This window comes from Schistocerca americana, chromosome 3 (assembly GCF_021461395.2).
Source record: "Schistocerca americana isolate TAMUIC-IGC-003095 chromosome 3, iqSchAmer2.1, whole genome shotgun sequence".
In the NCBI taxonomy this organism is placed as follows: domain Eukaryota; kingdom Metazoa; phylum Arthropoda; class Insecta; order Orthoptera; family Acrididae; genus Schistocerca; species Schistocerca americana.
The window spans coordinates 405,609,353-405,624,975 of record NC_060121.1 but is presented as its reverse complement, the minus strand read 5'-3'; the positions used below and the strand labels follow the sequence as shown (position 1 = coordinate 405,624,975).

At 44.1% G+C, this 15,623-nt stretch overlaps 1 protein-coding gene across 3 annotated transcripts in view; it reads left to right on the top strand.

Annotated features, from left to right (window-relative positions):
- LOC124606279 (F-box/LRR-repeat protein 2) overlaps positions 1-15,623 on the top strand; it is a 730,587-nt gene that overhangs the window by 561,002 nt on the left and 153,962 nt on the right. For all 3 annotated transcript variants that reach the window (XM_047138259.1, XM_047138261.1, XM_047138260.1), the window contains one exon: positions 10,761-10,960. In XM_047138259.1, coding sequence (XP_046994215.1) covers positions 10,761-10,960 — 200 coding nt within the window. The remainder of the gene's footprint in view (positions 1-10,760; positions 10,961-15,623) is intronic.

Here is a 15,623-nt window from a genome sequence, read left to right as displayed (position 1 = left end):
TCTCGCGTCCGTTGTCAGTTTTCGTGACCTGAAGCCTCTCCTACTCGGTCAAATAGATCCTCAGCTGGCATCACGAGGCTGAATGCACCCCGTTCCAGTCCTCCCACCAAGGAAGAATCCGTAGCAGGACCGAGAATCGAAAACGGGTCCTCTGGTTGGCAGTCACCCGCGTCGACCACTCAGCTATGGAGGCGGATATTCTGCTAGTATAGCTCTTTGAAACCAAAAAACATGAGTCCTATGTACATAAAGAGAGGTGATCAACAGCAAGGACTTAGAAAAATGGAACTGGGGCCAGAACGAAGAAAGGAACACAAAATCGCATTATGCACCTAGCGACAGGTCGAAAACAGCCAGAAGAAAGACTGAATTACTCCCTAATACCAGGGAGAGCAGTGTGTATAGGCACCGGGACAACAAGGAAGCCGGCCGGAGTGGTCGAGCGGTTCTAGGCGCTACAGTCTGGAGCCGCGCGACCGCTACGGTCGCAGGTTCGAATCCTGCCTCGGGCATGGATGTGTGTTATGTCCTTAGGTTAGTTAGGTTTAATTATTTCTAAGTTCTAGGCGACTGATGACCTCAGAAGTTAAGTCCCATAGTGCTCAGAGCCATTTGAACCATTTTTTTGAACAACCGGGAAACGTGGGAAAAACCAGGCAACTTTTTAGAATTCCGGGAATTTTTCATTGTTTTAGTTTTCATTTAAATTTTTGTTACTTTGATTGGTAAGAACTGATACTCTGACCAAGAATGTTACTGTATCCGGCCACACTGCAGAAAAATACTGCTGGCATAAAACATAAACGGGACAAAAAATCAAAATAAAACTTAAACGAGAGAAAAAAACCAAAATAAAACTTAAGTTGCAAAGGAAATGCGCCTTTTGCAACAACGAAACACAGTGCACACGCAAGTGTCTGCCAACAGCAAAACGGGTTAAAGGCTTTAGGACGAAGACTAAGCAATTCTTCAGAACAACAAACTGCTTCCGGTGAGCGTGACGTCACAACTGTTCACATTAGGTTCGTATCAACAGCTGCCAACGGGCTCTTGCACATGCTTAGTTGAGTCGTGTATGAGCAGTATCTTCTCCCGTTTCTGGCTGCTTGAAATGTGTGTGTTAGCTGTATCAGCAGTAACAACAAGCAACCAGATAATACCGGGTAAAGTTTTTCTGGCGCACCCAAGCTGCCAGATTCGCACATGACGCAGAGCAGTCTTGAGTTGTAGTGGGGAGGGGGAGTAGTTTCCAAGTGACCAGTTTTTACTTTTAGTGATTTTGCTGTTTCTTCTTCGTTTACAACTCTCACGTCAAATGAAAACAAAATAGAATTCTGTGGCCGGGAGCTATCAAGTGAATTAAAATACATTCACATAATTACAGAAGGCTAAAATATGTTATTAGTTGCATTTTTATGTTTTGGCAGTCAAGCAATAATCGCCTTGCAGAACAATGAAGTTATTTCTGTCGATTTGCTAAAGAAATTTGCTTTTTGTTAGTCTTTTCCGCGGAGGCAGTTAATTTATTTGGAACGAAGTGTTTCATTCCACGCCGTTGTCTTGTTTCAACTGTATGTTGAATTTCAAATGCATGTTTTCATCTTCCGGCACGTATGGCATCATGCCACAATAAAGAACCAAACATGAAATTATACAGTACTTGTACTCCAAGAAAATTTACATCCAGAAAACGACACTAAAAAACTTAATATCAAGTCGGGGCCTACATATTTGTGAATCTGGACATATAAATGCGCACTTCAAGCCGAATTATGTGTTTCTGTATGATTCACGAAATTCCGATGTTCTCTGAGTATCATCTGATGTCCTGTTTCGTTTATGACGTAATGTAAGATCTCTTAATGATATGTAAGATCCCCTAATGCTGTATGATATGTAAGATCCCCTAATGCTGTAGTACGAACATACGGGCTTCCTATGTCATCGTAGTTGTGTTCTTGCAGTACCGCCTGTTTTCTGGTCCTCTCTGGCAGTTGATGAAATGAATTCTAACATGCCGCGGGAAAATATTGCGAATGTGGTGTGAAAAGCGTTACTTTCAGAGCAAATTTCACTTTACGCAAGATGAATTATGTTACGTGCGAGAATGTCCTTTGAATTTCTTAAAACAGAGCGTTTGACTCCCATTTAAAGCTTAATGCTTTAAAGGCCAGCCACTTAGAAGAATCTCAAGCCAGACATTTCCGTCATTATTTAAGATTTTACTGGCACATTTGCGTGATTTATCTTAAAGTGTATCGCACGCAAAAAAGACCAATATTATATGTGAAAGCTTAGCTTTGCTTTTAGCTACACTATAATAATTTAAACCATAAACTTTTTCTATTTGTGTGTTCGCGCTTCTTAATAGTTATGTTGCTATCGGCTGACTGCATCACGTGTCCTACGCTCTGAAGATCTGCCATCAACGCCTGGCGAGATCACGTGACATGAGCCACGACTGGCTTATAAAAGCGCACCGCAATACCGATTTCAATGTTTCGGAAACTAACGTGCTCTATTTGATACGAAAGTACGCAGCATATATGTTGCTGCACATCGAAGATCTTTCCAAAACGCGTTTTTTTTGCGAATTGGGGGGGGGGGGGTGTTTTTTTTCTAAAGTGCCTGGACGTTTTACGCTGGTGTATAAAACCTTAACCATTCAAAGGATAGGTTTTACAGTTCCGAGGGAAAATTTACTGTCACTTAAACACGGAAAAAGTGTGTTTTCACCCGCAAAAAATGTATAATGGCCGATTTCATTCATCATAAATCTCTCGTCTGAATTTGCCCCCCGTTCTCGCAATGTTAAACCCTAATCTTCCTTCCTTATTCCTTTTTTGATCCTCAATCCCTCTACTGTCTGATCCAGTGCCTCACAGTTAGTGGCCAGTATGCAGCCTACAGGGAGCGCATAAAAATACGGAAACAGAAAAACACAACTCATTACCGTGCGTAACACGCTGAAGAAAATCCGTCGGCATTCACAACAGCTTCCAGTCATCTCGGAACGGAGAAATGCAGAGCCTGTTTGATTTTGAAGGGATTCTTATACTAAACTCCCTGCAAAACAGTGGCAACATAAAGTAACGATGATAGAGATGGATAGCGATAACGCACCCTTCTCTGCAAAGCAGACTAAAAAGGCACAAGAATATTACGATCTGAAGATTGTGGTGGCCAGGGGAGATGCAACAACTCCTCCTCGTTCCCACAAAGCCATTCCCGGAGGACGCGAGCTGTGTGAGCAGGGGCCCTCTCGTCTTCGATTACTGCATTGCCATTGGGGAAGAAACACTGTACAAGGGGAAAGATCTGATAAGCCAAAACGGTCACATAATCCTTGATAGTGATGCGATCTTGTAAAGTATCCATGGGGCCCATGAAATACCACAATGTGGCTGACCAAGTCATCACCGTACTCCATCCATGTTTCGTTCTTGGGGCGTAATCTAGACCAGAAGTTCGAAACTGTGTGAAACGAAACTTCATCTTCTCTTTCTTGCGCCTTCGTACCGCATCGTCGCAAGGGGTAGCTGCATGCCTTTTAGTCACCACTCTGTTACCGCCTGGGACGCAGTATGTGTGCCCCAACAGTCTACGTGTGGTTTTATCCATTTGAAAGTGAGCGGAAGATTTATAAATATTTCCGAATCGTGAAACTGAGGCGGGTGCCGGGCCTGTATTCACCTAAGGATGTGGAAAATCGCCCAAAAACGACGTCCAGGTTGGCCAGCAAACCGACCCTCGTCGTTAATCCGTCGGGCGGATTCAAATCGGAGTTTTCGCATCTCCCCGTCTCGGAAGTGAGGCTTTATCTTGCACTATTTTCAGGTGGTATGAAGCGAGACTAATCAGACCAAATAACCGTCTTCCATTTCCCTATAGTGCATGGTTCACCACCATGTTTTCCTGTTACGCGCATTTCTGTCACTGATGTGGTTTTGGAATTCCAGCTCGCTCTGGAATTTTATGCTAATGGAACTCCTTACGTGCTGTTTGGCGCTGGCAGGGTTCGCGAGTGCGACGTTCACTTCTGCAGTGACATTTGCAGCTGTCGTCTCACTACTTTTCGTCCGAATCGTGTTCAATGGCTGTCCTTTACGACCACTCAACACACACTTTCGTCCGCGTTGTGATGTCTTTTGAAACACCGAACACTTCAGTTACGCCGGCCGGAGTGGCCGAGCGGTTCTAGACGCTTCAGTCTGGAAACCCGCGACCGCTACGGTCACAGGTTCGAATCCTGCCTCGGGCATGGATGTGTGTGATGTCCTTAGGTCAGTAAGGTTTAAGTAGTTCTAAATTCTAGAGGACTGATGACCTCAGATGTTAAGTCCCATAGTGCTCAGAGCCATTTGAACCATTTGAACTTCAGCTACGTTGGTTACGGGATCACCCACCATAGGAGCACCAAGAATTTTCCCACTTTAAGATTCACTTAGCTTCGACATAATGTACACAGAACTACACGGAACACTGTCCTGACTGGCAACGCATTGAGGACATTGCACCGGTGCCGTTCGTGGTTAAATACAGTAGCACAACCTGCAGGCTTGGATAGCACCCGAATTTATGTTTAAGCTTGCGTGTGACCTCGTCTTTCCATATTTTTGTCCAATCCTTGTACTACATAAAATGAAAAGACAGACTAACAATACTTGCGCTTTTAGCAGTTTAGATACTCTGCAAGACATGTCCTGAAATTGTTCGGTGAAACGAGGACGCAGTGGGTGAAGGGCCACAGACACTGAAGGCGGTGGATCCGTAAGCAGCTGTGAGTTTGAAATATACCTTCCGTCCCTTTCTAGGAGCCTCCGTGGATTATCGCGAAGTCCTGTTCGAGCCCGCGGTCTGATATACGCGCTCTTAACGATGAGCGACGTACTGTTTGGCTGACTCACTCGTACACATCTATAGGCCGACCCAGATTAACCGCTGCAGTGCTACGGTTTTTATAAGGACCGTCAGCGTCGCTTTGCCCCGTGAGACAGAGTTAAAGTTGCCACTACACGTAGATCAGTAATAAATGCTCTGTAACAAACCCACTACTTTCAAAAGGCTCTCAGATTCGACGAATAGACCGGATAACGAGCACAGAAAACATTAACAACACCATCTCCAACTGGTTTCTAGCCACTTAACGCCAATAGCCTTCTCCATAAACATAAAAAGATAATAGTCTAAAGAAAGAGAAGGAGACTCACAAAAACGACACAGCTGAAGATTTCACTTGAACAAACTGAATTTTTTTTGTCTTATATTAGCCCTCCCCCCTTCTCCAGTCAGACTCGTTCTTTAACATCTCCATCGAGCTAAATGGTCCTCGCTTTCTTTTGCAGCCACTTCCTACCAGGTCTCTAATTACCTCCTTGTCGACGGGCCGTTAAACACTAACCTTCTTTCCTACCGATCTGAATGAAGTAAGTTTTCTATGGTGGCCGTCATTCGTTTCCATTTTATTTTTATTTTCTGTACTACGACGTTTCAGATGGATAGCCAATTTGAAGCAACTGCGCGCACATTAGAAAAAAAGTCATTAGAATACAAGGTACAAAGCAACCACCGGTTATTGTGATTAGAATAAATACAGAATGGAAAGAGCATTTACAGTGGATTAAACCGTTCACTACATATGGTTTCGGTTAAGTCATATAATTATGTCCGCAATCTGTGTTTTTTTTTCTTTATTGTGGTTTCATTCCCCTGCCCCATATGGGCAGGGGAGGGCTGTCAACGGCGTAATCCGCCGCTCTTCAGCTGAGAGACATGACAGCTAATAAAAGAAGAAAATGAAACATATAAAGGCGATGAAAAGGCGATAATGGAGGAGGGAGATAATGGAGGTAAAAGTACACTGACATGGAGACGTTCATATGGGGACAATTAAAAAAGTCGACATAAAGTTAAGCAATCTGTGGTTGGCCTGATATGCAATAACGTAAATTAAAATTAAATTCTATATAAGTATAACTAAAAACAGTAAGTAGGCAGTGGTTAAAAACGTCATAAAATGAAATGGTTCACTACGTTACCGGGCTTCTAGATCTGTAGCCATGATATACGTTTCAGCACAAACGGCAACACGCAGCCAAGCCGTTTAGTAGTGTGAGAGAGCACTTAACTGTAAGCAGTGACATCTGCTGGCAAACAAGTCAATGAGTTCTGGACAGGTACGATCTATGTGTCATTTGTGCTATCTAAGATACTGAAATGAATTTGGGAAGGGAGGGAAGGAAGTATTGTTTTCTCTTTGTTCCACGTGCGAGGATCGTAACTAATACTATAGAGATACAAGTTGTTCTAATAATATAGTTGTTATACAGAGTTGTTAACAACAAAAATGAAATAGGACTATGTAAATACTTCCCTCCTCCTTCTCAGAAACAGAGACGTTAGAAACATTGAGATAAAATGATAAACAATATAAGTACACATAACACTACTGTCGTGACATTAGTTTGAAAACGTATGTAACAATAAATACATGTCAAGTTTACGCTCATGCTCCCGCATATTTCTTTGACTCAGCAGTCAAGAGAGAACCTCTGCGTTAAAGTATCAGAATTATGAAGATCAAAATACGAGATACAAAAAAATATAAACAATAAAACTGGAAGTTTTATACGGTAAGAAGAAGATAGAAGAACAAAGGAGGAAGCATTGAAATTGACGCTCTTTAGATGATCAAATGTTGTTGTTGTTGTTGTTGTGGTCTTCAGTCCTGAGACTGGTTTGATGCAGCTCTCCATGCTACTCTATCCTGTGCAAGCTTCTTCATCTCCCAGTACCTACTGCAACCTACATCCTTCTGAATCTGCTTAGTGTATTCATCTCTTGGCCTCCCTCCACGCTGCCCTCCAATACTAAATTGGTGATCCCTTGATGCCTCAGAACATGTCAAGTTGTGCTATAAATTTCTTTTCTCTCCAATTCTATTCAATACCTCCTCATTAGTTATGTGATCTACCCATCAAATCTTCAGCACTCTTCTGTCCCACCACATTTCGAAAGCTTCTATTTTCTTCTTGTCCAAACTATTTATCGTCCACGTTTCCCTTCCATACATGGCTCCACTCCATAAAAATACTTTCACAAACGTCTTCCTGACACATAAATCTATACTCGATATTAACAAATTCCTCTTCTTCAGAAACGCTTTCCTTGCATTTGCCATTGCCCGTCTACTTCGACCATCATCAGTTGTTTTGCTCCCCAAATAGCAAAACTCATCTTCTACATTAAGTGTCTCATTTCCTAATCTAATTCGCTCAGCATCACCCGACTTAATTCTACTACATTCCATTATCCTTTCTCTCCTGATAACGACGTGCTCCTGAGTAGTCCCCGCCCGGAGATCCGAATGGCGGACTATTTTACCTCCGGAATATTTTACCCAAGAGGACGCCATCATCATTTAACCATACAGTAAAGCTGCATGCCCTCGGGAAAAATTACGGCTGTAGTTAGCCCTTGCTTTCAGCCGTTCGCAGTATCAGCACGGCAAGGCCGTTTTGGTTAGTGCTGCAAGCCCAGATCAGTCAATCATCCAGACTGTTGCCCCTGCAACTACTGAAAAGGCTGTTTGCTCCTCTTCAGGAGCCACACATTTGTCTGACCTCTCAAGAGATACCCCTCCGTTGTGGTTGCACCTACGGTACGGTTATCTGTACCATTGAGGCACGCAAGCCTCCCCACCAACGGCAAGATCCATGGTTCATGGATGACCCAAACAGAGAAGAAAACTGGGAGCTTATGCTCTTATACATTTTGGGCATCTTGTTCCCACATACTGAACCAACATACATGTCCACACTGATTTCTCTTATCTCTTAGTAATTATAGCAGTGGAACCACTGCAGATAGCTAAAAGACGGGAAAAAATAATGTAATTAAAACAAATAATGAAATGTTTGTGGCTGTCTACTACAATTAGACAGCTCTTCTTCCTACCGACTACGTGTGCGCCCACTAAAGTGCAACATTCGCCAAGAAAACCAACAAATGACGAAGCCAAATGCTACCCTCCCCCACCCCTGCACGGAGAACGCACATGCGAACTCTTTCGAAGCTTTACCGACAACAGAACATCTTTACTGACTGCACTCACTGCCGATTCGATACACACAACAGTCTGGAAACATAACCTCCTCCCATCCACCTGCCCCCGCCACCGACCCTACCCCAGGTCCCACAACTCCCTTCCCAGAGCCGCGAGGCCTTCCGACCAACTTCTGGATTACATATCGAAACTGCACTTCCGCCCTAGAGAGAAAAAGAAATTTGTCTTCGACACTTCCCGAATGCTACCAGCTTACTTCTCACTACGAACTCCAAGGAGCTCCACAAAATTGCTTCGATATGATGAGGAGGTATTGAATAGAATTGAGGTGAAGAGGAGTTTGTGGCACAACTTCACTAAAAGAAGGGATCGGTTGGTAGGACATGTTCTGGGGCATCAAGGGATCACCAATTTAGAATTGGAGGGCAGAGTGGAGGGTAAAAATCGCAGAGGGAGACCAAGAGATGAATACACTAAGCAGATTCAGAAGGATATAGGCTGCAGTACGTACTGGGAGATGAAGCAGCTTGCACAGGATAGAGTAGCATGGAGAGCTGCATCAAACCAGTCTCAGGGCTGAAGACCACAACAACAACATGATGCCTTTCAGCTTATCAACATCAAGACAAGGATGCAGACATTTTCGCTGGCAATTTCGTGCTCACGCTAATAGCACCTGTCTCCCTGCCAGTGCTTTTTGTATGTTTCTTTAACGAATGATGGAAAACACCTGCCGTCATGGAAAGACACGCCCTCAAGCCAGCCTGGTAGGTCCACACCAAAACTCATTTACAAAAGATTACGGCAAGCTCGATCCACCGTCTGAAAGATGGACAAGGTCAGTCGCCCCTATACCGTTTCTAGCGTCCACAATAGTCGAAGTATGAGCACATCGACACGACCAGGAAACGATGCCTTCCGAATGGGAATGCAGGCAGTTGCGGTGAATTTCATTGAGGAAACGTTCTGGAGTCGTCAGCCGAGTCATGGCGCCGAGTTGTCTCGTTTCGACAATTTGCTACACCAACGACATTTTACACTACTGGCCATTAAAATTGCTACACCAAGAAGAAATGCACATGATAAAGGGTTATTCATTGGACAAATATATTATACTAGAACTGACATGTGATTACATTTTCACGTAATTTCGGTGCATAGATCCTGAGAAAACAGTACCCAGAACAACTATCTCTGGCCGTAATAACGGCCTTGACACGCCTGAGCATTGAGTCAAACAGAGCTTCGATTGCGTGTACAGGTACAGCTGCCCATGCAGCTTCAACACGATAACACAGTTCATCAAGAGTCGTGACTGTCGTATTGTGACGAGCCAGTTGCTCGGCCACCATTGACCAGACGTTTTCAATTGGTGAGAGATCTGGAGACTGTGCTACCCAGGGCAGCAATCGAACATTTTCTGTATCCACAAAGGCTTGTACAGGACCTGCAACATACGGTCTTGCATTATCTTGCTGAAATGTAGGGTTTCGTAGGGATCGAATGAAGGGTAGAGCCACGAGTCGTAACATATCTGAAATGTAACGTCCATTGTTCAAAGTGACGTCAGTGCAAACAAGAGGTGACCGAGACGTGTAACCAATGGCACCCCATACCATAACGCCGGGTAATACGACAGTATGGCGATGACCAATACACGCTTCCAATGTGCGTTTACCGCGATGTCGGCAAACACGGATGCGACCATCATGATGCTGTAGATAGAACCTGGATTCATCCGAAAAAATGACGTTTTGCCATTCGTAAACCCAGGTTCGTCGTTGAGTACACCATCGCAGGCGCTCCTATCTGTGATGCAGCGTCAACGGTAACCGCAGCCATGATCTCCGAGCTGATAGTCCATGCTGCTGCAAACATCGTCGAAGTGTTCGTGCAGATGGTTGTTGTCTTGCAAACGTCCCCATCTGTTGACTCAGGGATCGAGGCGTGGCTGCACGATCCGTTACAGCCTTGCGGATAAGATGCCTGTCATCTCGACTGCTAGTGACACGAGGCCGTTGGGATCCAGCACGGCGTTCCGTATTACCCTCCTGAACCCACCGATTCCATATTCTGCTTACAGTCATTGAATCTCGACCAACGCGAGAAGCAATGTCGCGATACGATAAACCGCAATCGCGATAGGCTACAATCCGACCGTTATCAAAGTCGGAAACGTGATGGTACGCATTCCTCCTCCTCGCAAGAGGCATCACAACAACGTTTCACCAGGCAACGCCGGTCAACTGTTGTTTGTGTATGATAAATCGGTTGTAAACTCTCCTCATGTGAGCACGTTGTAGATGTCGCCACCGGCGCCAACCTTGTGTGAATGCTCTAAAAAGCTAATCATTTGCACATCACAGCATCTTCTTCCTGTCGGTCAAATTTCGCGTCTGTAGCACTTCATCTTCGTGGTGCAGCAATTTTAATGGCCAGTAATGTACATGTTTAGGGAGCGTCCTGTGTTCTAGACTATGTTTCATTACAATCGTTTCACTTTTTACTTATCGTAAATTTATGAAAATCAATTCTTTGCTGTGTACACAACTTACCGTTTTCACAAAATATATGTGGCTACAAGCAACCTGGTCTTATTGTGGAGGCGCTCGGGTAATACATGTTTACGTAGGTATAAAAGTGATAATGTGTTGGGAATGCAGCCTTATAGTGGGCATATGTGTGTGTGTTCCAGACGATCGAGAAGCTGCCGGACAAGGTGCTGCTGCACATTTTCTCGTACCTGTCGCACCGCGAGATATGCCGCATGGCGCGCGTCTGCCGCAAGTGGCGCATCATCGCCTACGACACGCGCCTCTGGAAGAGCGTCTCGCTGCGCCCAGAGATCTCCGGCCTGCACGTCAGCTCGCTGGAGTCCCTGCTGGCCCTCATCAGGTCAGTCCTCCACTGCCTTCCGGAGCCCCACGGTCCGCTGCTGAGGACGGGGCAGCCGGTCAACTGTGCACTGTCACGTAGTCTAGGGCTTCACTCTAAAAACATTACCGTTAAATCAGGTGCATCAACACCGTTTAACTGAACAGTGTACCGTACATGCAAGCGACATAAATACTTTAAATCATCGATCTTATTAACGTACTGCTACAGTGATACTTCTGGGATGTTAATAATTAGATTCTGAACTTTCGGCGCCAAGAATCAGTGACAGCTGAATAAATTGTTCGTTAGTTATGGATCTGTGTATACACTGAAGTTTCTAGCATTTGTAGACTTACAGAAAGCTTTCGACAATGTTGACTGGAATACTCTCTTTCAAATTCTGCTGGTGGCAGGGATAAAACACAGGGACCGAAAGGCTATTTACAATTTGCACAGAAAGCAGATGGCAGTTATAAGGGTCGAGGGGCATGAAAGGGAAGCAGTGGTTGGGAAGGGAGTGAGACAGGGTTGTAGCCTATCCCCGATGCTATTCAATCTGTATATTGAACAAGCAGTAAAGGAAACAAAAGAAAAGTTCGGAGTAGGTATTAAAATCCATGGACAAGAAATAAAAACTTTGAGGTTCGCCGACGACATTGTAATTCTGTCAGGGACAGCAAGGGACTTGGAAGAGCAGTTGAATGGAATGGACAGTGTCTTGAACGGAGGGTATAAGATGAACATCAACAAAAGCAAAACGAGGATAATGGAATGTAGTCGAATTAAGTTGGGTGATGCTGAGGGAATTAGATTAGGAAATGAGACACTTAAAGTAGTAAATGAGTTCTGTTATTTGGGGAGCAAAATAACTGATGATGGTAGAAGTAGACAGGATATAAAATGTAGACTGGCAATGGCAAGGAAATCGTTTCTGAAGAAGAGAAATTTGTTAACATCGAGTATAAATTTAAGTGCCAGGAAGTCGTTTCTGAAAGTATTTGTATGGAGTGTAGCCATGTATGGAAGTGAAACATGGACGATAAATAGTTTAGACAAGAAGAGAATAGAAGCTTTCGAAATGTGGTGCTACAGAAGGATGCTGAAGATTAGATGGGTAGATCACTTAACTAATGAGGAGGTATTGAATAGAATTGGGGAGCAGAGGAGTTTGTGGCACAACTTGACCAGAAGAAGGGATTGGTTGCTAGGACGTGTTCTGAGGCATCAAGGGATCACCAATTTAGCACTGGAGGGCAGCATGGAGGGTAAAAATCGTAGAGGGGGACCAAGAGATGAATACACTAAGCAGATTCAGAAGGATGAAGAAGCTTGCACAGGAGAGAGTAGCATGGAGAGCTGCATCAAACCAGTCTCAGGACTGAAGACCACAACCACAACAACATATACACTGAAGTGACAACAGTTATGGGTTACCTCCTAATATTGTGTCGGACATCCATTTGCTTGGCGTAGTGGAATAGACTCAAGTCCTTGGAACTCGCTTACCGTCCATAAATTGGAAAGGGTTGCCGCTGCAGGATTTTGTGCACGAACTGATATCTCGATTATGTCCCATACATGTTCGATGGGATTCATGTGGGGCTATCTGGGTAGCTAAATCATTCGCTCTACCTGTCCAGAGTATTCTTCATATCAGTCGTCAACAACTATGGCTCAGTGATATGGCGCATTGTCATCCATAAAAATTCCATCTTTGTTTGGGACCTTGAAGTACATAGATGGCTGCAAATGGTCTCCAAGTAGCTGAACATAACCATTTCGAGCCAATGATCTGTTCGCTTGGACCAGAGCACACAGTCCATACCATATAAACACAGACTATCACCCTTACGGAGTCACCATCAACTTGCACAGTCCCTTGTTAACAACGGGGGTCTGCGCCACACTGGAACCCTACCATCAGCTCTTACCAACTGATATCGGGACTCATCTGACCAGGCCACGTTTTTAGTCGTCTATAGTTCAACATATATGGTCACGACCCCAAGAGAGGCAATGGAGGAGATGTCGTGCTGTTAATAAAAGCATTCGCGTCAGTCATCTGCTGCCATAGGCCTTAACGCCCAAATCTCGCTGCACTTTCCTAACGTATACGTTCGTCGTACGTCCCGTATTAATTTCTGCGGCTATTTACGCAGTGTTGCTTGTCTGTTGGCACTGACAACTCTGCACAAACGCAGCTGCTCTCGGTCGTTAAGTGAAGGTCGCCGGCCACTGCGTTGTCCGTGGTGAGAGGTAGTATTCTCCACACACACTTGACTCTGTGGATCTCGGAGTATTGAATTCCCTAACGATTTCCGAAATGGAATGTCCCATGCGTCTAGCTCCAAATACCATTCCGCGTTCGAAGTCTTAATTCCCGTCGAGCGGCCATAATAACGTCGGATACCTTTTCGCAGGAATTAGTACAAATGACAGCTCCACCAATGCACTGCCATTTCATGCCATGTACATGCGATACTACTGCTGTATGTGTATCTGCATATCGCTATCCAATGACTTGTCATCTCAGTGTACAACTGTTGAACTGCCTTTCATCATGGCTCACGTTTTGTCTTATTGCATAAAGGAAACGAAGGTGAAATTTGGAAAAGCAGTACAAGTTCAGGGAGAAGAAATAAAAAATGAGGTTTGCCAATCGTATTGTAATTCTGTAGGAGAGAGCAACGATTTGGAAGTGCAGTTGAAAAGAGTGGATAGTGTCTTCCAAAGAGGTTATAAGAGGAGGATCAACAAAAGCAAAACAAGCATAACGGAATCTAATGAAATAAAATCGGGCGGTGCTGAGGATATTAGATTATGAAACGAAAGACTGAGAGCAGATGAGTTTTGCTATTTCGGTAGCAAAATAACTGATGGTGGCCGAAGTAGAGAGGTTATAAAATCCAGACTGACAATAGCAACGAAAGAATATCTGAAAAAGAGCAATTTGCTAACTTTGAATATAAATTTAGGCGTTACAAATTCTTTTTTGAAAGTATTTGTATAGAGTGTAGGTTTGTACGGAATCGGAACGTGGACGGTAAACCGTTCAGACGGGAAGGGAATAGAAGCTTTTGAAATGTCGTGGTACAGAACAAAGCTCAAGATTAAATCAAATTGGTGTTGAAGGGAAGTATGGGGAGAAAAAAATTGTAGAGGGAAATCAAGGGGTGAATACAGTAAGCAGGTTCAAATGGTTGTAGGGCGCAGATATTATTCGAAGATGAAGAGGCTTACACGGGATAGTGTGGAGGGATGCGTCAAATCTGGCTTCGCACTGAAGACCACAGCAAAAGCAACAATAGTTAATAGATCGTTTGGTCTGATCTGGTTAATAGATCGTGACGGTGGGAAGTGGAAGCGGCTACAGCGAGATCCCATGTCTTTCCTACTTACAGTGAGTATTTGATGCCCGCATGCACTCTTCACAATAATTTTATCTCCGGTACTCATTCCACAAGAAGAAGAAGAAGAAAAGAAACAAAACCAACGCCAAAGGACATAAATCGTATGAAATGTGCAAGCAGGCAACACATCCCCTCGTAAACGAGGAGCGTAAGATATAATGCCTACACTGATAAGCTTAATCTGTATAAGGTACGATGTGTAGGGTGACAAAAATATGCATTTAAAATACGCATTTTTAGTTTTGCTTGCACAGTTATTAATAATATTCATATCAGTCAGTGTGCAATATGCTCTACTCTTTTATTCATATAACAACTGACTGCAAACGCTACCCGACGCAGCGAGTTTGACGACGAAGTCTACTAGCAGGACTTCTTCATTTTCGGACGGCTAGTACCACTAACTATACAGGGCGTAAGAAAGCGATGTTTCAGCGCACACCGCCAGAGCACTAGCTGTACCTGACTAACATGGAATGACGACAGCTCGGCCAACTAGTAAACAATCCCCTTTCATCTCGTCTTCATCACAAACAAGCACAAGTCGCTCATGTGGTGCCAAATAGAAAGAATTCCAACAGGTGGCCGAACAACGTCAATAAGGCCTTACGATGATCTCATTTTTCAGCAGTCTTTTTCCTCTACCGTTAATCGGAATATCGAAGAAAAAATGCTGGAATTAAAAGAAAGATTCAGAAGCGCGATTAAAATTCGGGGTTAAAAGGTAACAATGATAAGATTAATTGATGGCATTGTTGTGCTCAGTGAAAGGGAGGAACTATTACAGCACTTTTGGAACGGAGCGACCAGTCTAATTAGTACACACTGTGAATAAAGAGCAAAGCAAAGCAACACGAAAGTAATGAGGAGTCGCAGAAATCAGATCAGGGATAAACTTACATCAAAATTTCGGGCCATAAAGGAGGCGAAGTGAAGCAATTCTCTAGCGTTTCAAGCAAAATAACAAATGGTTCAAATGGCTCTGAGCACTATGCGGCTTAACTTCTGAGGTCATCAGTCACCTAGAACTTAGAACTAATTAAACCTAACTAACCTAAGGACATCACACACATCCATGCCCGAGGCAGAATTCGAACCTGCGACCGTAGCGGTCGCTCGGTTCCAGACTGTAGCGCCCAGAACCGCACGGCCACTCCGACCGGCGCAAAATAACACATGGCGGAAGAACCAAGTAGGCCAGCAAAGGTAAAGGTGGCATTCCTCGCTAAAAGACAGCTACTAGTATCAAACATACGCTTTAATTTTAGGAA